The sequence below is a fragment of the Nothobranchius furzeri genome, chromosome 12 (assembly GCF_043380555.1).
Source record: "Nothobranchius furzeri strain GRZ-AD chromosome 12, NfurGRZ-RIMD1, whole genome shotgun sequence".
NCBI lineage: Eukaryota > Metazoa > Chordata > Actinopteri > Cyprinodontiformes > Nothobranchiidae > Nothobranchius > Nothobranchius furzeri.
In genome coordinates this window covers 47,692,637-47,720,006 of record NC_091752.1, presented here as the reverse complement: position 1 = coordinate 47,720,006, position 27,370 = coordinate 47,692,637, and the positions used below count along the sequence as shown (strand labels likewise).

The following is a 27,370-nucleotide window of genomic DNA, read 5'->3' as shown; positions in this document are numbered from 1 at the left end:
TGAGCGGGAGGGGTTTGGAGTGTGGGGGAGGGGGGGGGAAGTGGATGGGGTGAAAAACTTGCCCTGATATTTCTGATTTTATTCTCAAAGAATGCTAGAAAGTTGTTACAGTCAGACCTTGAGTAAACTGGCATAAGAGGGGCGTGAGGAGAAACAATCTGGTTTATGGTAGGGGTTGTACGAAATAGTCGACTGTCATCAACTAGTCGCTGTCACGTGATAATGACTGACAAGATGCAGTCCTCGGAAAAGACAGCAGGTGATGAGCCCCTGCGCGTCTGGATCGAGGCGGAGGCGACGCGCTGTGCGGTACGGACACCGGCGGTAAAACGGACATTTAACCAAACTGTGACCTTTTCCCTCTTGCAGTTTAACCTTCCCCTCACCCCCATCCTAATCTTAACCAGTTTGCGCATGCAAAGCTCTGATTGTTGACGTGCGCTCCAGACATTGCGTCCTGAGCACCGCCAAATCAGGTGTCACCACCTCAAAAACAAATCAAACACGCGATCGTTCATGTCGGCTCATTTCCTTTCATGTTTTCTGTCTGTTATTTGTGCCTGATGCATTTCACTGCTGCGGAGCGAGGCGCATCACCTGTTGTCCTCCGGTGACGCACCCCCAAGATTCCACTATCTCCGCTCCGCTCCGGCACGAACTCCGCAGCAAAAACGGTCCCGTTGTAGTCGGCCGGCGAGCAGTGGCATTCCGCTGTTTTTGCGGTCGGTAGATCTTTTAGAACTGCAGTTCAAAGGTAACTCATAAGGTGAAGATATATGAACCCAGGTAGCAGTTTTTCTTTAGGATTGAGAGGAGATGCAGGAAGATAATAAACAGACAGGACAGAAAAATAGTCAAATAAAAATAAGTTAGTTTTTGTACCTGCTGGTTGCAACAAACAGACACCACTGAAGGTAATCAGAAGTGAGGAACAGAAAATGAAATAATTATTTTAATGTTTAGAGCAGCAGGAACTCTGAGAGGCTGCAGGCGCATCAGTGAGTTTGCGGCTGCTGCGCAGGGGGAGGGGGGAGAGGGCTGAAGCAGGAACTACCCTTGTTAAAAGAGATGTGTTAACTTAGAAAATGTGGGCGCAATTTTAGTTGTAAAAAACTCCAGCGAACCTACCGACCCCACCCCCACCCCACCCCGCCGCCGCTTCCGGCGTATGACGTCATCAACGACTAGTCGAAGTCGACTCGACTTTCATTACTTGACTGTCGACTTTAAAAAAAATAAAGTCGTGCAGGCCCTAGTTTATGGTGTCAAACAGGACTTTCGAGTTATTTTTGTTTACAGCAATCAGCTGAGCAAAGTAAGTGGCCCTGGAAATCTTCATCGTCTCATTCAGAGATGTTATCAGTTCTTTAAAGTGCAGCCTGTGACTTTAGTTGACTTCCAACGTCTCTCGGCTCTGCGGCATATCCTTCTGAGACTTTAAATGTTTTGATTTATCCAGGGACTTTTTCTCTTGCTAGAAAAAGTAACCTGCTTAACAGGAGCTACTTTATCTAAGATACTGCAGCATTGCTTATCCAGTGACTGGATAAACAAGCTTGGATCATCACCCTGAACTGAGCTGCTGTCAAATAATCTAGAAAATCCAACCACTGCTGACTGATTAATGATACGTCTCTTTGATTTTAGGTTGTGAGGGACAGATTCAACATTAGATAGGACATTAAAGACAATGCAGCTGTGGTCACTCTCATGAACCTCTTCAACATGTAAATGATTGATTTTTAGTCCCAAAGAGAAACAAGATCTAGAGTGTGGCCCATTTAAGTTAAAAGACTCCGTAATAGACATGAACTCCACTGCTGTGCAACAATTAGGATTATTAATGTGTAAGTTAAAATCACCAAGGATTAAACCTTTTTCTAGTTTGATCATTGATGATAGAAATTCTCCAAATTCAGAGAGAAAAGGGCCAGCTGGACCGGGAGGTCAGTAGATTAAAATACAGTGAAATGCATTTTGTAACCCTGCTTTGATGACCTGACATTCAAAAGTTGTAAAAGGGCCATTTTTCACCAGATTAGACATGTTTGTCCTTAAAGACCACAGCAAGAGGAGAGGGATGGGTCGTAAACATCTTGTGTTCTGGGTTCTTCGGCCATGAGTACAGTTTATGTCTTTGCTGGTTGATAAATGAACTGGAATAGGGAAACTTTTGGGGTTGTCAGCAAAAGACAACATTATAGGAATTGTGACCTTTGGAATACACACAGAAAACTGTTGCTTCATGGGAGGACTGTAGGGTGTGATGTTATTTGAAGTGGAGGTTTGAGCAAAGGCCAAAGAAGGTGAAGATCTCTGGGATGTAAACCGTCATGTCTGTGGAAGGGAATCCACCATAGATGTATATCTGTGGGACTGCACAGCATACCGGATGTTAGCAGTTAGCATGCTTGAGCCATGTCTGTTAGGGTTAGGGATGCACCAATGGATCAGCATTTGATCCCAATCGGCCGATAGCTCCCCTATCGGTTTTGATCGGAGTTTTCAAAATAGATCAAAGCAGACCGATCAGGTAGGGTTGTCACAGTAACTAGTGTAGCGGTAAACCCCGGTAAAAAAAAAAGTTGACAATAATAATAACCGTCTTGTTTTAAAAAAAACTATATTATCTCGGTGGATTACCGTGGCTGCGGTGTAGGCGCGGTGACCCTTACCAGCCACCGTATCATCTGCTGAAGTTGCCGGCGGTACATGCGCACTTTGTTGTTTACAACCAAAACTTTCTTGCAGCTAAAGCTGAAATAATGGCCAAAGGAGGAGACTGCAGCGTTCAGGACATTTTTTATCCCTCAAAGAAGACAAAGTCGGAAGTACGGGCATATTTTGGATATTTGAAGAATGCTGAAGGGCAGTTGATAGAAGACGGCTATCCTGCTTGCAGCACGTGCAGAAAAAGTGTCTGTGAAAGGCAGCAACGCTTCAAATCTCATGACACATCTGCGTGACCATCACCCACAACTCTACAGTCAACGCAAGGCAAGTTAGCGTTTTAGCTAAAATGCGTGATCCGAGGATTTGGGTTGAGGGAGAATGCAACGAGTCGCTATATAAAGCAGCCGCAGCGCCGCTACCTGCATATAAACCGTGTCACGGACACCCCCATGTTGAAATGACGCTATGCATTACGGGGCTCCCAGGGGCAGATAAGAGTTGGTCTCTCTCCGAGAATAATTACGAATTTAACAATGATTACTGCCTTATGACATTTTCCCAAATCTGCAAAGCTCACTGGAACACAAACCGTGGACAATATTTTCCTGATATAGGGTTTATTACTCAAGTAAGGGTAAAAAGTATCTGATTAGAAGGCGAGTACTGAGTATCATCTGATCTAATATTTTTAAAATGATGACATCAAACAGACATAAAATAAGAAGTTATGGGCAAATATTGGTATTTTAAAGACTAAAGGGAAAAAATGTAAACAAATAAACAACATAATTACAAAATAACATATTTTAGGCAAAATTTAGACACAAAACTGAGGACAATATTTCCTGACATACAGGGTTTATTTAATTGTGTGAAAATGTAGCACGTTTAAAAAAAATACTGCGATAATACCGAAAACCGTGGTAATTTTGGTTACAATAACAGTGAGGTTAAATTTTCACACCGTGACAACCCTAATACAGACCATTTTAGATTAGGTTACATTTCCTTTATTCCCAGATTATGTAGTTTGTAGCACTCATTATAATGTAGAAAATTTCTGGCCAATCCACGTGACCGGTATCGGTGATCAGCATTCTTTGATATCGGTATCGGTGATCGGCAGCAAAAAACCTGATCGGTGCATCCCTAGTTAGGGTGAATACCATCTCGCCTCAAAAAGGAGAAACGGTTCCAAAACTGGTTAAAATTATCGATGAAACCACAACTCTGGGACCTGCAAGCAGACTGAAGCCAGGATTGGAGAGAGAGCAGACGGCTAAAACGTCCATATCCATGCAAAACTGTGGGGATCGGGCTGGAGATGAAAACAGACATTCCACTGCTCTTCAGAATGTCAAAGAGATGGTTAAAATGCTGTTGAGTGATGACAGACTCCTGGTGTGTTACATCGTTCATTTTCATGCTGGTTGCAAACTTCTGTCTGTAGAACGGAGCTGCTGATCAGTGTGGGAATGTGAGAAGAAAATAGCTCTGTGTGTGTGTGTGTGTGTGTGTGTGTGTGTGTGTGTGTGTGTGTGCGTGTGCGTGTGCGTGCGTGCATGCGTATGTGCGTGCGTGCCATTGTGTGTGTCTGTGTGGCACAAGGTCACGAGGACACACACAGCAAACTAATAAAACAATGTGGTCCCGAGTCTCCAAAAGCAACACAGCTCATGTCCGCCTTTGTTTACCTTATGGAGTGGACTTTCCTACACGTATTAAACTCCGCCCACAAGCTCGGGGACTTCCGCATTCCTGAGAAGTCCCTTGGATTAAATGTGAACACTACACTGCCCGTTTGAGACCGAACACACGCCATCCAGCCCCATCAAACCCCAACCATGCTGACGCTAATGTGAAAGCACCAATACATGAATATTAAGATCAACAAGAAGTAAAACATGGTCATATTTCAGGATGCAGTCCGCCACGAGGTCCGAAAAGTCCAGACGGAACCACAGGTGTGAGCTGCCATAAGTTAAAATAGGATTAAAGAACAACAACCGGTCGTACCCCCCCCCCCCCCCCCCCCAATCGGCACAGCTGCAACATCTGTAGATCTCCCCTAGAGCAGCTCCAAAAACGAAGAAGTCTTACCCTCAAAAAGAAGAAAAACAGATAATAATAGAAAAACCGTGGTGTTATTGCGGACGATCAGCAGGTCATGTACACTGGCGCTGACTCCATCTTGGATCTTCCTTAGTTTACCTGGGGTTCAGCATCATCAGACACCAAGTGTAAACCTTTAGATGCCATGTTTCCTGCTTCCAAAAGCTACACAATGTGCGTGGTGACATCATTTGCACTGGCTGGAATTGATAAGGGGAATCATTTGCAAAAGTGGCGAATAATTCGTAGGAATTGAAACAATGAGAACTGGTTCTCAACAAGACCTGCCCACTATTTATTGTCATGTTTTAAAGGAGCCATAAGACTTTTTAAAGTTTTATGGCCGATACAAACCATGTTTCATTTCCGTCCAGAATGAGCCGCTTCAGGGAATACCAGCCAGAGCTGGCCACACCCACCCATCCCCTGCCCAGGCTTCTATAAGCTGAGAAGCTCCAATATTTGTGAGGGGCTCAGAGTAGAGCTGGTGCTCCAGCGTGGCTGGTAAATTAGACTTTTTTTAATGGCTCTATAAGCAAATGAGTTGTAAACCAAACTGATGAACGGTTGGATTCAGGTGTGGAGAGTTCCTAGAGGCAGCAGAGACCCACAGGGCAGCACTAAAGGATGCAAACTAATCTAGGTTAAATAAACCTGTTGGACTCAGGGCCAGGTCTGGACCCGCCTGCCTCTCAGTGGTTCAATTCTGATCTGGTCTCCAGGTGACGGTCTCCTCAGGTGTTGCTGTAAAACTAGGATAAATAAAATGATGGTTGTACTCAGACTTCCCGTTTCTCTGATTGTTCTTCCTCATTTCTCCTTTCTCTCCTCATGCTGCTCTCTGATGGATCACCTTCATCTTCATCACCTTCATCCTCACCAGGCTGCCGTCAGTCAGACTTGGGTTCATGCAGTTGCGTTTCATTCACCTTCATCCCTTCTTCCTCTTTCCTCTAAGTTTGAACACTGGGTCAACACAGTGACATCTGAAGTTTGACATTCACATTCTTCTGGTTCTCAGATGGAACCAGAACCGGGTCATGGTTCTTCTGAGCACTGAGCTGGATTGCTGCTGAACAGACCCGGTGTTCAAACCGTCTCCGTCTGATTCAGCAGGTTTCTCCTTTTTCTCCTGTAGATAGAAGAAATGATCAAATGGTACTGCTGGTCTGTCTGGTCAATACTCTGTTGCCATTCACAGCTGAACCAGAACCAGTTTGTTTAATGAGAAATCAGGAATCAGGCAGGAGAACATTCTGGAACATCTGGAATCCTGCTTCAAAGTTTTAGTTATAAGTAAAACATTTCATTTGTCGCTGGCTATAAATTAGTTCACACTTCTATTTTGGTCCGGTCTGGAGTAGTCTGATCTAGATCGGAATGGTCTGGTCCAGTCTGGAAAGGTCTGGTCCAGACTGGATTGGTCCGGTCCAGTCTGGAATGGTCTATTTCAGTCTGGAATGATCCGGTCCAGACTGGAATGACACAGTCCAGTATGGAACGGTCTGGTTCAGTCTGGAATGGTCCGGTCCAGACCGCAATGGCCTGGTTCAGTCTGAAATGGTCTAGTTCAGTCTGGAATGGTCCGGTCCAGACCAGAATGATACGATCCAGCCTGGAATGGTCTGGTTCAGTCTGAAATGGTCTAGTTCAGTCTGAAATGGTCCGGTCCAGTCTGTTCTGAGTAAAAGGTGAGAGCTTCCTGTTGTTTCTGAAACCTGCTTTGGAGTGATGGATGTTAGAACATCCCACAGAAACACTTAGCCTGGACAGGCCCCATTCATTGATCAGGTTCCGCCCCACCATACTGACGGTGCAGTAGCACCGTTCGTGTAGCGCGTCGTCCTGATCGGATGACAGGATAGCTGGTATGCTAACCTAATCATGCTAGCTTTGGCAGAAATGGATGATTGAACAGATCCCAGCTTGATGCTTTGATCCGGATCTCGTCAGATCTGATTGATCTTCTTGCAGCTGCAGCACCTCCTCTGCTTCCCATAATGCGTCTGTGCAGTGCTGCTTGCTAGCGCAGCGTTCAAATGATCTGGGAAAACTAAAGCGATGTGGTTCGTTGCATCAATGTTGAAGTCCTGAGATAACCGCAGACTGGGGTTCCCACATGATCTGAATGTTCTGTTCCGCTAAAGACCAACCTCCTGTCAGCTCACCAACTAACACCTCTGTGCGTTTCCCACAGCTACGGAAGGTGGAGAGGGACAAAAAGACGATGGACCAGGAGATTGTGGAGCTCACCAATAAGTTGCTGGATGCCAAGAACACCATTGACCGACTGGAAGAGCTCAATGTGAGAAACCGTCACACCTTTGCTATCACTGAGGTTTCAGTAGTAATGGTCAGATTTTACCCAGCATCCCCAGGGCCTGACGGCTCAGAAAACCTGTCAGACATCGGTCCAGGAACATTTAGGATTATTCTCTGAGCGGTGTTGGTCAGGCTCTGAATTCTGTTGATTCTGTAATTTTTTCTACTGATCCAGGTTCAGCGAGGACAGAACCAGTTGCTGCGGTATTTCTCTCCTTCCCAGCAGCTTGTTAACATGCTGTTAACCCTCTGGGCCCTAGGCATGTATTTGAGAAAGCTGCGTGGAAATGACATGCCCACACTTTAATGGCGTGGCGCTACAATACATTTCTGTAACCACAAGCTCTGACAAGCCGGTCAGAGCGGACGAAGCCGCAGCGTGCAGCAGGAGGAGTGAAGGAGAAGCTCAGAGCAGCAGAGAGCAGATGGATGACTTCCAAGCAACAAAAACTAACCGTCTCTTTTTTACCCAGAATGAACAAGCACGTTCGGTCTCAGGTCCGGATTGCTGATTGGAAGTCATCCACCTGCTCTGTCTGCAGCTCTGAGCTACTCCTTCCCTCCACTTGCTTTCTCCTCTCTGACCGGCTTGTGCAAGCGAGCTCAGTCCAACTTTCTAAACTAAATTGAGGAAATCTGGCCCAGCCTGGATTTGAACCCGGGTCCCCTGTATGTGGGTCAGGTGCCTTGCTAGAGTGTCCCTGTCCTCAGCTCCACCCACAACCCAGAGGTGAATTTTTAATGAGCTAATGCCACAATATAGAAACTAAGTAGTAGAAAACTACTAAAAACAGCATAATCTTGGTTTAAAGACCACTGAGAACTATTTTAAACAGCTAAAAACTGTTATTAGAGTGGGATGTTAGCACCTTAATCTACCAGCTGAAACGTCTCCCAGCTTTCCTAAGTGTCTACAGAAGAGATTCATCACTGAACTAAACTCAGCTGTGTTCAAGATCTAAAACGTGCAGGAAACATGCTGGAAGCAGCCTGCAGTGCCAGGTATGTCAGCTCCATGTTTAAGTCCAACAGAGCGGCCCGGCACTCTGAAGTTACAAGTGGAATATTCTGGCCACAGGGGGCATTAGGGGCTGGGGGGCCTTTCATCAACCCTGTAAAGGCTTATTTTAGCACATCCTGGCTCAAGAAAATGATTTAAAGATACGGTTGCAAAGTGTCCCCTTAAATGCAGGCTGGTGATGAAGTCGTGGAACAAAACAGTTCACTATACATTAACTCATTATGGATAAGTAAACATAATAAGGTAGAAAAATATCATTTTACTGGCGTTTAATGGATACACCTGCAGTGGTCTCTAGTAGGAATGAATGCCATGTAAGTTGTTCTCTGGGGGTGGGAGCACATCCCAAAGATTCTCAATGGGGTTAAGGTCTGGACTTTGTGGTGGCCAATCCATGTGCCTCAGGCTCCTCGAACCACTCCCTCACTATTTGAGCCCCATGAATCCTGGCCTTGTCATCGTGGTAAACGGTCGTGCCATCAGGGAAGATGATCTCTTTCTTGGAGCTCAAACTGTTGCTTAACCTAGACCTGAGTGACACCTCTTTTAGATCGTTGGGACCAGTGGAATGACGCATTAATCACCAAAATAAGGTTGACCGCTCAGTCAACCATTGAGTTAAAACACGAACATGCTTTAAACTTCAGTGAGGAGAGGGAAGTTAAATGGAGAGGGAAGTGACGCCACCAGCATCGGTGGTGCTTTGTGTTTAGAGCATGCTTGTACAAGCAGAGAGGAGAGTCTGACTGCATATCTAATCACTCCTTCGGTTGTAGTTTTAGTTGTGTTTGGAGCACATAAAGATGGTCTTGTCGCCAAGGGTCAGTGGTTTTTTGAGGTGCAGCTTGATGACATCTATTGAGATTTTGCTGCTAAACTTCAAAGTCCCCCAATTAGGGAACTCTCATAGGGCAAGACAATGTAGAAAAAAGCCTATCAATAACAAAAAATCATGTTGATCGATATCAGTAATAATTGAAAACTCTATATGCAACTATATGACCTTTGAAGTGCAGCCCTGGCCACCTTAAGCCTTTACTGTATGATAAAACAGTGGGTTGCATTACCAGACGTGTTCTTCTTATCGATTCTCTGTTACTAATGTAAGAATTTAATTTACATCTATTTAATGAACCATAAGATATGAGATTCCACCCACAACCAGGCAGACGCGGTCGAAAAGAGACTTGCTAATGATTGTAAAATCTGAACCAGTATCTAAAAGCGCCTTGCAGGGATGCCCCTGTTGCAATATGACAGATACTGTGGGCTTACCACCCCTCCCCTGAGGCAGGAGAGGTCCCAACAGTAGTTTGTCGGGCTCGACACCAGGGGGTGCCGGGCCACTGTCCGTGGAGGTTGCACTTATCATCAGTGTGGATGGAGCGATATGGGACATGTTGTGTGTTTCCTGTAGTTCAGAGCCAATCATCCGGTTGCAGCGCTTCCATCTTATCTGGAGGCAAATCAGCAGAGCACAGGGTTAGAGCCCCTCCCACATGGGAGGCATCTCCAATAGCTTGGACTTTTGTGACTTCCTGTTGCAGATTGAAAAGCTGCATCTGCATGTTTTTCATTTCAGAAAGCTGCATATGCAGTTGGGTCTGCATTTCATTTTTCCACTGGAAAAATTGCATCTGCATTTGTGAAATATGCATTTGGAGTTGCATTTGGAGTTGGTTTTGCATTTGCATTTCATTTTTCATCTGGAAAATGAGAGAAGTCAAATGATTATTTTGGTCTGAAGCCATTGTACTGATGTAACAGGTCCTTTAATTTGTTATAAAATTAATGGAAGCTGAATAAGAAACCCCTGCTTAACTGGATGGTTGAAAATGAGATTTGTTAAAGGATAAATTGCAGTGTTTTTAATGAAGATTCAGGGATAACTGTTTCTGTAATGACCCAGAGATGTCACTAGGCGGACCTTACCAAGATGGCTGTCGGAGAGGTTGCGTGGGCTTACCCAGGCAAGATGGCGGCTCGTGCGCGCATGCTCCTTACCTCCAACTGGCAGTTAGCACAAATGGCTAACCAAAAGTACGTTTCTCACATGAAAGTGTTAAAAACGCTGCTAAATAAACTCTGCCAAAGCGGAGCTTTATCCCTCAGGAACCAGCGGATTTGTGACAGATTTGCTGTGTCAGTCGATTTTCAGCTGACGGGTTGCTACTCCGTTTTTCCGAAATCGAGAGCTAAACTTTATCAGCTGGGCATGCTAAGCTAGCGTGGCCTGTTGTCTAAACAGTACTTTGCGGTCTAATTCTGTCGTAGAACTGACCAGTCCGAATAACCCAACGTCCATGACTCTTTCGCGTTAATATTCCGGACAAGTTAGCATGTGCAGTTTGTGCTGCAGCACGCTCTTCAGTTTTAAAAGCTTATAATGACTGTCGCAATTGATGCTAGTCAAGCTACGGAATTTACCAGTTCCGGCTATCACTCGGTAACTGAGGAAGCTCAGCTTCCGGTGGAGAAGTTCTTTACCTCCGTACACAAGAATAATACAGTGTCACGAAACACCCAGAAAGACGTGACAGAGTCACACAGATTAAAATTTACAGTGACACGAAGTTCACGCAGAAAAGACATAAAAACATGTATTTACCTTAAAGATGACAGCGGGGGGAAAACCTGTGCTTTGTGATTGAACTCCAATAGGGCTTGAGCTGATGTCACCCTTAAATGATTTGAGATGAATCAGCACCTCCTGTTGGAGGTGAACAGTCTCACTCCCCCTTTTGACTTTAAATGGAGATGCTGCACTCTAGTGGTGGATTACGAGATCGTCCCGTTTTCAATCAGAAACATCAAATTTTGAGTTTTTGACTGTTTAAAAATGTCTCAGAATGAGCACGAAGTGTCGAAAATGTACAAATATCTGGCAAAATGGCTCGCCATTATGTAAGAATTTCATTTACATCTATTTAATGAACCATAAGACATGAGATTCCATAGTGAATATGAAATCACTCTTATGGGTCTTTGGGTACTTTTAACCAGAAGATTGGAAGTTTTTATTGCAGGGATTATGTAACCACTTCGTATTAACTCAAAGACAAAAGAAAGAGAGTCAAGTTTTAAAAGTTTAAAGATTTATTACTAAACAAATTAAAACTAGACTAACTTTAAACACTAAATGTTTGGTGTAACTAAGGTGAATTGAGACGGAGAATGGTGTAGTATAGAATGTTGTTCAGAACCAGCAAATCCGGAGAAACGATTAGTTCTGATGGGAGTGAAGGTGATGTCTTCACGCTAAGCTTTGATTTGGAGATCCATAACACACACTGAGACGCCATTCTGTCGGTCTGCGTACCCTTGGCGGAAGTCCCCGTCTAGATCAGGAGGTGTAGAGGTCCAGCTTGGACCTTTCTGGAGCCGAAGCCTGTAGAACAGCCACGGCCGCCAACCAGTCCAGTCTTTGAGATACTTCCGGGTCACGACAGTTTATCGGCATCTAACAAGACCCAAAACGGCGTCGTGATGGTTCAGCTTTTATTCTGAAAGGAATCGTTGCAGCAGTTGGAACAGCAACAGATTTAATCCAGCTTGTCGTTGGTTCTTTCGGCTGAAGAGGAAAGTTACGGATTGGCCACTCCGACAACTTCTCTAGAAAGATTTGAACTGGCGTTAAAGATGACGTGGGCATAGTTTTATAATTCGGATGTTTTGATTTACGGTCGAATGAAAAGATGACAGACTTACCAAGCACCAACAAAACTACGCCTCCGTCAGATCTGGAAGATTCTGATTGGATCAGTAAAAGCAATGTGTCATGTGTCTTAATGCTTTCGTGTAATCAGTCTCTAGTGGAAACATTTAAAGTTATATTACTTATTATATTCTGTAGGATTATAATATCAAGTAATTAATATTTTCATTTCACAAATTGGTTCACATCTTACTATTGACTAACACTTTGTTTGATTAACTTATTAAAAATAGATTTCTTTGATTTATTAAAAAGAAAGAGTCCTTTGTCTTCATTTTTCTCTTGGGCTGGAAAGGAAAACAGTTTAGCAGTAGATGCATGAGACCTTGAACAATATCTCATGCAGATTAGTTCTTGCTGAGGAGAGGGGGAAATGGTGGAAAACAGTCCTTTCATTCCGTTGCACTAACCACCTTTGTTTGTTTTTGGTCAGACTTGTAAGAATGAAGATACCGCCACACTGGTTAGGGTTACTACCTAGTACTGGAACCTTTTTTCTTCCACCTCTCCAGGTTTAGATTTGAGAGGGGAGGGCTCGGTGAAGCAGCATTGCTTGGGTCTGTGTTTTTGATTGGTTGGGTGTACGTCTTGATTCTAGTATGAAGCTACCCATTAGGCTATAATGGAAACAGGAAACCTTTATTGAAGTTTTTATTGATCCATTGTTTTCTATTGAACCACACGTCTAATGATGGATAAATATCGGTATCGAATTATTGTCCAGCCCTACTCTCAGGCCCAAAGGTAATAAGCTGCTGAGCATGGGTCAGGAGATTTCCTGACCGAGTACACAGCTGATTGGCTGGGATTCATAAATTATATTAACAGATGAACGCGTGCGTGTGTGTGTGTGTGTGTGTGTGTAGGAGCGCTACAGACAGGACTGCAACTTGGCTGTTCAGCTGCTCAAATGCAACAAGTCACACTTCAGGAACCACAAGTTTGCTGACGTAAGTACCAGTGTTTTAGTTTGTTGTAGAAATTAGAAGTTTAACTCGAAGAATTTACCTTTTGCACCTACGTCTCCTGACCATGGGGGTTTGCCATAATGGACGTAAACAGTGAATTATGGGAGCACTGACTGGAGGGAAAAAGCGGGCCGTTTTACTGTGGAATCAACAAAATAAAAGAGATGTAAGGCTACAGACGGGCTTCACAGGAGTTTCAACATAGTGAATAGTGGTCTTCCTGTCATCCATCAGGATGAAGGGGGCGGTTCCATGAGCAGTGTGATGTCATGTGCAAAAGGTCAATACAGAATGTTTTATTCACCTTTCTGGACAGAGTGATGGAAAGAGAGGGATAGAAAGCAGCAGAGAGTTGGCTGCAAAAGTCAGTGGCAGGAAGTGTGTGTATACTCATCTATACATCAAAGTGAGGACCAAGGACAGCTTTTTACCTGCAAACTGAGGACAATAAGAACAGCAAAATGTCCTCATGTCGATACTATGTTACAGAGCTCTACTCGTCAGTTTTAGAGGTTTAGTGTGAATTAAGCTCTGGTTAAGGTCAGGGTTAGGAGTAGGCTGGTTAGGGTTCCAGTCGATCCAGTCACTAAAACAAATGGAAGTCAGTGACAGTCCTCACGATGAATGCTAGCCAAGAATGTGTGTGTGATTGATTTGTTGATGGCTGCATTAGATCCATTAAACTGGATGGAGACTCAGCAGCGCATTCCAGAAAATCCGTTAATCGTTAGTGACTCTGACAACTCCACCAAATGTAAACTTCCCAGGTTTTCATCGTAGAAGTTTTCTGATTTTGGATATTCTGAAAATTCCAGGGGCTGCGCAGTGACGCAGTGGTTAGAGCTGTTGCCTTGCAGCAAGAAGGTCCTGGGTTCGCTTCCCGGCCTGGGATCTTTCTGCATGGAGTTTGCATGTTCTCCCTGTGCATGCGTGGGTTTTCTCTGGGTACTCCGGCTTCCTCCCACAGTCAAAAAACATGATTGTTAGGTTAATTGGTCTGTCTTAATTGTCCCTAGATGTGTGTGTGTGTGTGTGTGCGTGCGTGTGTGTGTGCATGATTGTTTGTCCTGTGTGTCTCGATGTTGCCCTGCAATGGACTGGCTCTCTGTCCAGGGTGTACCCCGCCTTATTGCCCGTTGACCGCTGGAGATAGGCACCAGCGCCCCCCCCCCGCGACCCTGCGTGGACAAGCGGGTTCAGAAAATGGATGGATGGATGAAAATTCCAGAGATCATGTTTTAAGGAAGCTACAGTAACAGATTTCCACCAGCAGGTGCCGTAGGGTAAGGGTTAGCAAGTGGGAGAGCAGAGCTGCTACAGAACCTCAAAGACAGTAATAAAGCTGTAAATGTGATGTTCTACCAGTGTTGCCTGAGGGATTGACTCTCAGAGCAGGAGGACATGCTCGTCATCAAAATAAAAGCATGTCTGTACAACAGAATGTTTAGGAATTAACTCTGATAGATGTCCTGTGTTTAAAATGCACCTTCAAAGGTTATACAACCCCCTAAGGCACTTTACAACACAATAATTAATGCTTGCCCACATTCACACACTGATGGTGGTGAGCTACATTGTAGCCATGTCTGCCCCTGGAGCAAACCAACAGAAGCAAGGCTGCCAGCAACAGGTGAGGAGGGTGAAGTGTCTTGCTCAATGGCACAACTGCGACATACCGAGCAGGGGTCTCATTTATCAAACATTGCGTAGAATCCTTACTAAAACCGTGCTTAAGCTCGGCAAAAAAATTGTACTTACACCAAGTAGGTTTGTGATCTATCAAACATGGAGTACGCACAGCTGCACGCAGTCTCCGCTTCATAAATCAGAAACTAACGAGAAAGGTTCTCAGCTGGTTTTTTGTCACATCCCGCCCTCAACACGCCCACTTTCTGCCATAAATGGTCAATGCAATGTGCCTTGTGGATCTCATGCATATACATAAGCCGGCTTGTTGCAGCATTTCGATCACAACCGCAGATCAAGGAAGCGCTATTTCACAAGCAGAAGTTGAAGTACTTGTGGGTGAGGTGGAGAAATGAAAGGAAGTTCTTTTGCAAAACAAATAAGAGAAATCTACGACGTAGCAGCTGCTTTCCATTAAAAACGCCGCTGTGGGTGAGTGGGCCTGGCTGTGACGCGTCTTCCAACAAACCATTCTGATTCTTCTTGTTCTTTGGGTTGACTTATTTGTGGGTAAAATACATAGGTTGAGATGGAATTAATTGGCTTCTGTTATATTAAATGGTTTAAAGTAACATGACGACGACAGTCAACAGAAAAGTTTTCAAGACAACCGCTCACCAAAGCAGTTAGATGCTCAACTGACAGATAATAACTTGTCAACCACGCCCCCCTGCCATCACCTGCAGCACGATGAAAAATAAAAACACCTGCGCCATATAGGGCTGGGCGATATGACGATTTTAGACCGTTTTACGATCTACACATCTGACGGTCTGTCATTTTTGAGAGACCGTTTTATCACGATTCACAGCTCTGCTGTTGAATTTCTGCCTCTGAATGAAAAGGGAACTTACCCCAGGCGAATGACACGCCTTTGTTTGGCCCTTAACCAATCAGAGTGAGTCATAGTAATGCATTAGTGCCCCGCTTGTTTTCACCTGTGTGTGAACAAACATGGCTTCGGCCGCGGCTGAGCGACAACGAGGTTTTCGTTCCGAAGAGGAACGCAGGGTTTCCTTAGCGCGCGGCGCTAACAACTTAGTGACGTGACATGTCTCGGAGAAAGCGTAAATACACGTTGGACGCTTCTTCTGAAGCAGGAAAATAACACCGCTTCTTAAGCAGAGCACGACACCGCCTCGGCTCTGCCGAGCCGGTGTCGGTACCGGACTGAGCTCGGTCACTGGGTCGTTGAAGCTGCCCCGTGACTGCCTGATGGAAAACCAGCGGGTTTCATCAGACTCGTAGTTTCTTGTTTTTGCTGGGACCCCCTGTATTTTACCGCTCCCTCCTGCAGTCTTCCCCTATTAACATTTAAAATGATTCTGTAAACTCCATGTATCAATAGAAACGATCTCTGCCTCTGCCAGCTGCAGTAAATGTAGTCTCCAAATAATAAGAGGTGCTTTCATCTGTGTATCTCCTTTGATCCGCATTAGTGATATTCTCAGCACCAGAACAGTGAAGCAAAGAAAGAATCCTGAGTTTGTTAGTAATTTTATTTATTAGGTGCATCTAACCTGTTCTATTTTTCTCTGAAATGAGATCAAATCAGTGCTTCTATGGGTTGTCTCCACTCTGCACTGGAAATTTTTACTTTATTTAGAGACTTGTTGCAGAAAATATTCAGAATGCGCAGTTTTTTGCTACCACAAGCGATCTCTGGTCCAGCCGCACATCAGAGCCGTATTTGAGCTTAACTATCCACTACATGAACAACTGGGAGCTACATAGTATTTTGAACAAGTTAATGTTTGCACAATACGTTTGCAACTGACATGTTTGCGCTTTAAATATGTTTACGATTTTAATTTATGTTAAGTAACTTGAAAAACGAGAAAAACTGATTTTTGTAATTGTTTCTCTCAGGGCTTTTACCATCTCTGGTGTGAGTTTAAAATATAAGTGTGTTAGCACTGTGCTGATTATCCCTAATATGAATAAATGTTTATTTATTCAATGTTTCTCTTCTTTAATACACAATTGAAGTTATGCTATTCATGGATAAAAAATCGTGATGAAATCGAAATCGTGATAAAATATTGGAAAAATCGTGATATTCTATTTTTGCCATATCGCCCAGCCCTAGCGCCATAATAATAAACAAAAAACATTCAATTTGGCTCCTACAATACTGGCCCCTAATTATTATACTTCAAATAATAATTACAAAACTCAAGTATCTCAGGTTACGTCAGTTCTAAAATTCAAACAAAACTATTTACATTTTAGTGTTACATTGATCAATAAGGTTACCTATAACTTCCTGGTAAATTTACGAATCCAATATTCCATGAAGAAAATAAAACAAAACATTAAGGTGAAAATTCAGTCCAAGTTCCTAAATGTTCTCTGTCTCCTGCAAAAGACAGACTTTGTTAATGGGTCTATTCAGGAACCCAGTCTTCGTCTTGATCCGAAGATGACGAACAAATCCTTTTTTGTCTTCGATAGTCTCTTGAATTTTCCCAGTTGGCCAGAAATTCCGTGGAGCTGACTCATCAGTGATGATCACGATGTCTCCAGGCTTAAAGTTCCATTGTGGGTTGAACCACATCTCTTTGTTGTAGTTGTGGAAGATACTGTTTGATCCATCGCTTCCAGAATATATCTGCCATGTATTGGACTTGTTTCCATCTTCGACGTAAATACAGGTCTTCCTTGCGAAAAAATCCTGGTGGAAGTGATAGTATCGTTTTCAGGAGTAGCAGATGGTTAGGGGTCAATGCTTCAAGGTCTTTCGGATCCGCAGAAGCTTTTGTAATGGGTCGATTGTTCAAAACAGCTTCAGCTTCACAGAGAACTGTCCTGAGACTCTCTTCGTCAAGATTTTGTAAGTTTAAGATGGAGTTGAGGACTCTTCTTACAGATCGTATACAGGGAGTGCAGAATTATTAGGCAAGTTGTATTTTTGAGGAATAATTTTATTATTGAACAACAACCATGTTCTCAATGAACCCAAAAAACTCATTAATATCAAAGCTGAATGTTTTTGGAAGTAGTTTTTAGTTTGTTTTTAGTTTTAGCTATTTTAGGGGGATATCTGTGTGTGCAGGTGACTATTACTGTGCATAATTATAAGGCAACTTAACAAAAAACAAATATATACCCATTTCAATTATTTATTTTTACCAGTGAAACCAATATAACATCTCCACATTCCCAAATATACATTTCTGACATTCAAAAACAATACAAAAACAAATCAGTGACCAATATAGCCACCTTTCTTTGCAAGGACACTCAAAAGCCTGCCATCCATGGATTCTGTCAGTGTTTTGATCTGTTCACCATCAACATTGCATGCAGCAGCAACCACAGCCTCCCAGACACTGTTCAGAGAGGTGTACTGTTTTCCCTCCTTGTAAATCTCACATTTGATGATGGACCACAGGTTCTCAATGGGGTTCAGATCAGGTGAACAAGGAGGCCATGTCATTAGTTTTTCTTCTTTTATACCCTTTCTTGCCAGCCACGCTGTGGAGTACTTGGACACGTGTGATGGAGCATTGTCCTGCATGAAAATCATGTTTTTCTTGAAGGATGCAGACTTCTTCCTGTACCACTGCTTGAAGAAGGTGTCTTCCAGAAACTGGCAGTAGGACTGGGAGTTGAGCTTGACTCCATCCTCAACCTGAAAAGGCCCCACAAGCTCATCTTTGATGATACCAGCCCAAACCAGTACTCCACCTCCACCTTGCTGGCGTCTGAGTCGGACTGGAGCTCTCTGCCCTTTACCAATCCAGCCACGGGCCCATCCATCTGGCCCATCAAGCTGCACTTATGCCATGGGTTTAGCAGATCTTTTGTCTTCCAATTCACGTTCCATTTCTTTAATTTCACTCATTGTTGCTTTATCACATGCATCAAACGCAGCATCAAACGTCTTCAGACGGCTTTGTTTGGCGGAAACAGCTGTTCTTCAGTGCAAACCAATACGCACAGTCTGCTGCATCACGAGGCGAGATTCACAGCAACTTCCTCCAGCCTTTACTCTCCAGCATACGCACCCCAATAATGTCCCCAATGGACAAGCGGTGACTTTCAAACTGTGTTCATAGCGATTAACCAATACACAGCGTAAATCAGTGTCCTACCGCTTCAGACGGGGCGTTGCGCTGCTTTCCATTTGTGACGGCAGATCAGCTGATCCGTTTCCAGGGCCCGAGTGCAGCCGCTTCCAAACTCCTTCCAAAGGTGATAATCCTTCGATCCACAAAGCCGTCACTCCATGCAGTCCTTCGTCACAACCCTCTTCTTGTTTGATGCATGGAGCAACTTTTCTGTTTACTTATTGTAGCAGCTTCTTTCCATTAAAAACGCCGCTGTGGGTGAGTGGGCCAGGCTGTGACGCGTCTTCCAACATACCATTCTGATTCTTCTTGTTTTTTGGGTTGATTTTTTTGTGGGTAAAATACATAGGTTGAGATTGAATTAATTGGCTTCTGTTATATTAAATGGTTTAAAGTAACATGACGACGACGGTCAACAGAACAGTTTTCAAGACAACTGCTCACCAACGCAGTTTGACGCTCAACTGACTGATAAGAACTTGTCAACCACGCCCCCCTGCCATCACCTGCAGCACGATGAAAAATTAAAACATCTGCGCCATAATAATAAACAAAAAACATTCAATTTGGCTCCTACACACAGAGCGGCACAGCATTGCTGAAGCCGTCAATGTTGTGAATTCTTCAGAGAGATCTGTGGCGGATATAAAAAAAAATGGTCCAATCGGGATTCAATCCCCAGACTCCCAGGTGAAAGTCACGCATGCTAACCAGTCACTCAAACAGAGATCTCCCTTGTACAAGTAGCCAGGGCGCATGATCAATCGGGTCACAGTGACAGGACGCTCACACTGCCACAGACGCATGACATTCCGTCTCAATCTGTCCCACTGCTGATATTCTGCTGTGTGTGTGTGTGTGCGTGTGTGTGTGAGTGTGCGCATGCATGTGTGTGTATGTGTGGGGGGGTCTTGTTCTGTGTGAAAACGAAGCAGTACAAGTGATAATGCTGCTGGATTTCAACTTGTGCACATTTTTCCGCTAAGTTTTCTTTCATAAATCCCAACGTTTGCGTGGAAAGTTGCTTACGCAGTTTTCTGACCCCGTTTTGTGCGTAAGCTAGCTTGATGAATGAGGCCTCAGGCCTTAAACCTGCAACCTTCCGAGTCCAGGTGTGGGCACCAAACTCGTCTACCCACGTCACCAGTACTAGTTCTGGAAAACGTTATTGTTAGGGTCAAAGGTGAGATGAATCCCTTACACAGTCCTTCATCCGTGTGGGACCCATGAAAGTAGCTGGACCAAAGATCAAATGTCTACCTGAGACCAGAAACTGTGTTCGAGTGTGTTATGGGTTCATCTGTTGGTTTGTGTTTTTGCAGTTGCCCTCGGAGCTCCAGGACATGCTGAACAAGCACATGAAGAGCAGCCTTCCGGAACGAGGCCCCGCCCCCAGTGCTCAGGACCCGGACACGCTCAGTTTGACCCCTGCCGATGTGGTGCCAACCTCAGTCATCGCTCGGGTCCTGGAGAAACCTGAGCCACTGGTTCTGAACTCCGCCCAATCCAGTAGCTGCGGCCGGCCCGTTGCTGAGGATGTCTTCGTCCACGTGGACATGACTGGTCCCACCGGTGCTGAGTCCAGGGAGAACGGTGCAGCCCAGGAGGCACCACAGCAGAACGGTTCCTGTCGGAGTCAGAGCAGCCTAGATGAGGACGTGGGAGGAACCCAGTCTTTTGAGAAGCTAAACCCGTACCCTGCGCCACTGCCGCCCCACCCGCTTTACCCTGGACGCAAGGTCATCGAGTTCTCATCTGACGACAAGGTGAAGATCCCCAAGAACTCTCCTCTGCCCAACTGCACTTATGCCACCCGGCAGGCCATCTCCCTCAGCCTGGTGCAGAATGATGATGAGAGGCTTGCCCCTGGAAGCCCTGCCCCATCATCCTCTTCTGGTGGTGGGGGCGGTGCCAGCCATCGTACACCTCCATCACAGCGCGATGCCACCAGTGAGCCTCTGTCCAGCGAGTCCAGCCCGTTCAGCAGTCCACCACAGGTAACAACAAGCCCCTCCCACATACTCTTTCATATGGTGAGGGACAGAGTTAGGGGAGAAGATGACAACTCCCAGAGTTCTGTGCTGCTTGCTGAGGCTGGACAATTGTTGGAAAAGATTGAATTTAGAATTTCTGACAGAAATTGTGATTTCATTTGGAATGACGATGTTCTTCAACAAGCACAGTAGCGTTTGTAAACATGACAGGAAATGACATCATCCCATCCAAACACTTAAAGCTACCACTCTAATAATGCAAGCATGAAAACTAAAGGTGAGAACTACTCTAAACTGTTTATTAATCAGTCATCTAGGTTTACTTATAGTGCTTTACGCTACCCAGACAGTGACCAAAGTGATTAACTTCAGTATGAAAAGAAAAAACGCGGTTAAAACCACAAAAAAGTCATAGAGATCAGAACCGTTATAATATTCCGTTAAAATCAAGATTCACCGCATGTTACAAGTTGTAACTTACAACACCCCAGGATTTTCATAGGCCATGCAAAAGAGGTGTCTTTAATCCAGACTTAAGTAAAGGGACATCAGTTGTCATACATAGTAAATGAGTGATCCCCCACTCTCTGTATTTAGATCTGGGAACATGTAGATAACATTTACCAGAGGACCTTGTTTCTCTGCCCTGCTTTTGTAATGAGAGACTGTCTCAGATGTAGGCGGGTGCAAGCCCATGAACACCTGTAAACACAAACATTAAATCCTCAAATTTAATTCTGAGTCCGACAGGGAGCCAAAGAAGTGATGAGAGAACCTGGCAAGATGTTTCTGTGCTAGACCTGTATACAGAATAGGGCTGGGTTAAATATCGATTTTTTTAAAATATCGATATAATTTTTAAACAAGATATAAGATGACTTTATATATTTATATCAATATAACTGGTCAAACTGCTAAGCTAGCGATTAGCCGCTATGCTAGCGACATGTTGCTTCGTCTCGAAGCGGTTATTACGTGTATTCTCACAAATCTGCTCAATCTGAGAGCCTCTAAGTAAATGTGATGCTCTAAACTTTGCATTTGGCATCTTGGTTTTTAATTATTTGGGAACGTTCAACACCAACGGAGTTCTGTTTTTACATCCTGCTTGTGTGAAGAGACGAGCCAAACCCCTCCCTCCCCGTGTAATCAGGAAACATCTACGGATAGCCAGAGTGGCCAAATTACCTCAAATGCATTGTAAGGGTTTGAATAGTAAACTATAGGGTTAACGTTTTATTTTGGAGGCGAGCTCAACGGGTGAAAAATGTTGTTCTGTTTTTTTCTGCTCTGGTTTGCTATGCTAGTAAATACTCCGTTACAAGCGATTCTGTTGAAAAAAAGCTAAGATTTTGTTATGAGTGGGTCACAGCTCAGTAGCCTGAAAATAATACTCATAAAAGAGCAACCAGAGACTCTGAGTCATTACAGTATAATCACTGATATGAGCCAACACTGCTAGACTCCAGCCATGTTTGCCCTGATAACTAATAACTCCACGGTGAATGACCCATGTGGTCTTTAGTAGATGCAATTACATCATCATAAATTTAGTCTAACATGATAGATTATTTTTTTCTCTGGACAAGAAATATATAATATGGCCCACCTGTAGATGAAATCTAAATAATTTTACATTAATTCTAAATGTATAATTAAAAAGTGCCTGTGGGACATTTGATACACCTTTAGCTCTCAACTGTGTGTGTGTGTGTGTGTGTGTGTGTGTGTGTGTGTGTGTGTGTGTGTGTGTGTGTGTGTGTGTGTGTGTGTGTGTGTGTGTGTGTGTGTGTGTGTGTGTGTGTGTGTGTGTGTGTGTGTAGGCACTAAGGTTAAAGTTTGGCAAGAATCAATACATTTTTATGCATTTAATCTACTGATTTATGTTTATAATTTCTCAAGACAGCTTGAAGTGAGTTAACTTGTAAATATTTTACTGGAGGAAATATCGTATATCGGAATTCAGCTAAAAGATATCGAGATAATTAATCAATTTCCCTCTGGGATTAATAAAGTATTTTTGAATTTGAATTTGAATATAAGTTTTGGTCGTTATGGCCCAGCCCTAACACAGAGCATTGCAGTAGTCCAAGCAGGAGCTGATAAAAGCACGTACGGCTCTGCTAGGTCACAGTGACTTTGAAATGAATTTACTTTAGCTAAAAGACAAGAGCTGGAAGAAGCTAGTCTTAATCATCAAATCGATCTGATTATGAAATTTCATGCCGTTATCAAATGTGACACCCACATTTCTAGGGTTGGGCATCGTTTGATTTTGAACGATTCCGATTCCTTGTTTCGATTCCGGTTCCTATGGATTCCTGATTCCGATTCTTTCAAGACATGACATGCTCTACGTGAGCCAGCTAACCACAGGTCCTACTTGATGAAATAATCGTAACTTCAACATGAATTTTAATTCTGTGAACAATAACATCACCTTCATTCAGACAAAAACATGTTTTGGAGAAAAAATGAAAAAGACTTGCAGCACAACCAGTGTGTTTGTTTTTGACCACAACCAAAGTCTGGAAGAAGCCTCTGGGATGAGAGTTTAAATATCTCCAACATATCCAGAAACGTCCAGCTGTTTTCAGCCTCTGAGCTGTCATTCAGTCTGGTTACCTTGGCAACTTGGCAACGTGGCATGTATAATTGAGGAGCAGAGTAGAATCTGGGTGGTTCCCTAGTTGTAAAATAAAATTTGAACTGGGATCGAATTTGTGAGGTTTGTCTGTTGCTCCACAAAGGGTCCCAATCCCAGCAGAAGGATTTCCTGTTAAATCAGAGCATTCAGGGAGAACACGTTCCCTCCAGCGAGCACGCTCTGGTAAATCCTCCAATAACACAGATCAGTCATGATATAATGTCAGATTCCCATCGGTCACACGTGTCTTTTATTGGTTTTAGCACCAATTACTCCACCGACATAATTGCATACTGGATAAATAACATTAGTGGATGAGAAACACATCTGGATGACTGACATTTTGGTGTTACGCTTCCCCATTCTGCCACTAGATGCTGTGCGTACGCACGGTCAGAGATGCTCAGGAACGTTTCTACGCACAAGTACAAAATGATAAATGCCAAACAATACGTAGAATTGTTCCTACGCACGAAATACTCACAGATCTGTGAGTAAGTACATTTGATAATTGAGGCCCCAGGTTTTCCAAATGTTAGAGACCTGTCCAGGTGTTCCAGGTGTTTTAGACCAGGAGGTTCCAGGTGTTGCAGATGTCGTAGATCTGGAGGTTTCATGTGTTCCAGATGTTTTAGACCTGTCCAGGTGTTCCAGATGTTTTGGATCTAGAGGTTCCAGGTCTTCCAGATGTTGTAGAACTGGAGGTTCCAAGGATTCCAGATGTTTAGACCTGTCCAGGTGTTCCAGATGTTTTAGACCTAGAAGTTCCAGGTGTTGCAGATATTTTAGACCTGGAGGTTCCAGGTGTCCCTGATATTTTAGACCTGTCCAGGTGTTGCAGATGATTTAGACTTGCAGAATTCATGTGATCAGAACTCTTTTGCTGAATGAACACCCGGATGTCTCGCTCTTACCCAGGCTCCAAGCATCCCTGCGAGCTCCGGTAGCTCTGAGGAGGATCTTCTGGCCAACTGGCAGCGGATGTTTGTGGAGAAAATGGCGCCTTCCTGCGATGGGTCTTTGATGCACCGCACATCGTTCAACAGTCAGACAGTCCAGGAGCTGCAGAGGAGGAGACAGGCAGTGGGGGGAGGAGCATCATCTTCTTCGGACCACCATAGAGCGGCGTACTCTGACGGAGAGGAAGGATCTTCAGCGAGGAGCTGGACACCAAGCCGTGGCTCCAGTTTGGACACTGACACCGACACAGAACCACGACCCAGCAGGAGAGGTCGGTCAGCTGGCCGCGACTGCTCTGGGGGGGAGCAGCTGCTGATGAACCTGGAGGACGTTGATGATGCCACTCTGACAACAGTCACCATGACGACCGGCTCCACAGACACCCAGAGGAAAGATGAGGATGATGATGACAGCTCAGCTGAAGAGCGAGACATCCTACCCAATGATCTGCCTGTCATCACGTCCCACCTACTCGAATTTGACTCTGCCCTCGGCGCTGTCACTTCCCCTCATCGCCCTCAGAAGAGCCCGAAGAGGATGGGGGTGCACCACCTGCACCGTAAGGACAGCCTGACCCGAGCCCAGGAGCAAGGCACGCTGCTGGACTGACCTGAATGTCTCTAAGGCAACCAGGTGACAGGCCCCTCCCATCCAGGATATAGCCATACCTTACCGTATGCTGCCGAGCTCGCTGCATGACCTGAGTGTGTATTATAGGCCATCAGCTGATCAGTGTCAGAACCTATCTGTAAACGACCTGGCACCATGGTTTGTTTACACACACACACACACACACACACACACACACACACACACACGCGCACACACGCACACACAGCAGTTTAGAAATGATCAGACTGAATCTGTTTGAAGGTGATCCTGGTGGCATCAGCTGATCACAGATCATAAGTTTACTTTAGGACAGCTCGTGTGTTGAAGGCTTGAGTCACATGACCGGTTCTGGTTCTGAACGCTGCTGCTTTCATCATTTCAGAGCAAAACGAAAAAAGCCTTTCCACAGGTTTGGTTTCTGTAACTAGGGCTTTTATTTTGAAAATGTCAGCCGAGACACAACTGAATGAATTCACATGTAGGTGCACTCTCACACACACGTACACAAACTCTTAGTGCCTCCTACTTCCTGTGTGTCAGGTTGTGAGCACGTTGCCGGGCCTGTGAAGGGTCAGAGTTTTATTTTGGCATCTCTACTGATCACTAATTTCCTATCAACTGTAAAAATGCATTAAGCTAATTCGTTGGTTGGTATTGATTGGCCCCTCCCTTGAGGTTGATTGCACTGCAGGGGATGGAGCATTACCACAGTCACACCTGGAATGTACTGTCAACACATCTGTTTTACTTTGTTGTGAATGGTTGATTTACTGTCACAGGTGTTTTTTGTCGGTCTACGGGAGCCTGTTGGTGCCACAAACACTTTCTGTAGGGGTGAGTTTGGTTTAATTGGTTTAGTGCAACAATAATGATGTAGAACAGCGGTACTCGCTATCTACTACACCTGAGTCGGTGTGAGAATCACCTGCAGCAGCTCATCAGGCTCTGCAGAAGCCTGTTAATCACCTGCTGACTGACACCAGGTGTGGCAAACACAACGTGCTGTCCCTCCAGGACCAGGACTGAGTACCACTGATGTAAAAGCAGCTGCTATACCCCACAGTGCCCCTTGGCGGACCAGAGAAACAGCAGCTCTGTTTTTGGCACCTTTAGGCTTCCGTATTTAATGCTTGCCGTGGATATGGAGCCACCGCCTCCTCACAGCTCAGATTGGGACTCACTGAGAATCAATTCTCTGAATGATGGATTGATCAATCCACTCGTTGTGCTTTCACAGGAATCAGCAAAGTATTGATCTGATGGTATTTGATCACTGAATGTTTAAAGCTTTTGTTATTAACAGATTTTTATAGCCTAAATGATGAGTTTTCCTAAGAAATATTACATGTATTTGACTAAGAAACAGAATGTTTAAAGTCTGATGAGTCACCTTTACTTTTGATTATTGATTAATCCACCGATCGAGTTTCTTTGACCAGGCGTCCGGATTTCCAGCTGTTAATAAGTTATTTATTTCTTTGATGTGGCTGTTGGATTTTAAGCTTCAGGCAGGAGACTTTTATTTTGACAGGGTCAGTTCCTGTGAAACTTTCCAGATTTTTTGGGTTTTCATCACCAGCTGATGTAATGTCAGACTGTTGAAGCTGCAGTTGGAGGATGTCGACATCCTTCAGTCTGTCGACGGATCAGAACCTTCAGAATCTGCTGATGATCCCAGCGCTCAGGCTGGAGATGTCCACTAAACACATACACACACACACACACACACACACACACACACACACACACACACACACACACACAGCTTCAGCAGCTCTCCGACCGCCATCTGCTGTTGAATTATTCACCTCTGTCTCATACACTCTAAAGTGTGTTTAAAGGATTTGTGAGGTCTGTCATGTGCAGACACATCCTCCCTAGTCATCAGATATTTAGTGTGTGTGTGTGTGTGTGTGTGTGTGTGTGTGTGTGTGTGTGAGTGAGAGAGAGAGAGATATACATCTTTAATGATTCTTCTTCATGCCTATAATTAGGCAGCTCCTCCCTGGCCTAGGTTATGTTTTACTCCTTGTTGGTCACTAGTAGACCCCGCTTTAGGGGCTTGGGTCTGGACCCTAACCGGGTTATCTAGTTTTATGAGGACACTGTAAGAACCCAATGCCCTGTAGAGCTTTTAGTTGGCACACTAACCTGATGTAGGTACCAGCTCTGCACGGGCCCTGCGCCTGCTGATGACATCACACCACCTGATTGGCTGGAGGTTAAATATTTAGGTTGGTCCAGGAGCCACGTGAGTGTGATGTGCTTGTGCAGCCGAACCTGCTCAGGGTTGTGACTAGGGCTGGGCAATAAAATCAATATCACGATTTCACCCTGATAACGATAAACAGACGATAACTACAGGTATGCGCAGAAACAAAGGTTGTCCACTAGATGGGGCTGTAAGATGTATCACGTTGAGTCACATTTTTACGTGACTCAAGGTGGTACAGCTTCTTAAAGGGACATGAACCTTACCAACCTACACATCTTTTCATTTTTATCATCACATTTATTGACATGGGAAAATAATCTCGACAAAAGTCAGACATTTGATAACGATAAATTTTAGATTTATTGCCCAGCC

The 27,370-nt window shown here is 44.4% G+C and overlaps 1 protein-coding gene across 1 annotated transcript in view; it reads left to right on the top strand.

Moving 5' to 3' along the window:
• The window catches only part of tjap1 (tight junction associated protein 1 (peripheral)), a 90,974-nt gene extending 65,989 nt beyond the window's left edge, over positions 1 to 24,985 (top strand). The window contains exons 8-11 of the mRNA XM_054737261.2: positions 6,983 to 7,090; positions 12,710 to 12,793; positions 19,893 to 20,567; positions 24,130 to 24,985. Coding sequence (XP_054593236.1) covers positions 6,983 to 7,090; positions 12,710 to 12,793; positions 19,893 to 20,567; positions 24,130 to 24,780 — 1,518 coding nt within the window. The 3' untranslated portion in view covers positions 24,781 to 24,985. The remainder of the gene's footprint in view (positions 1 to 6,982; positions 7,091 to 12,709; positions 12,794 to 19,892; positions 20,568 to 24,129) is intronic.
• The last annotated feature ends 2,385 nt before the right edge of the window (positions 24,986 to 27,370 follow it).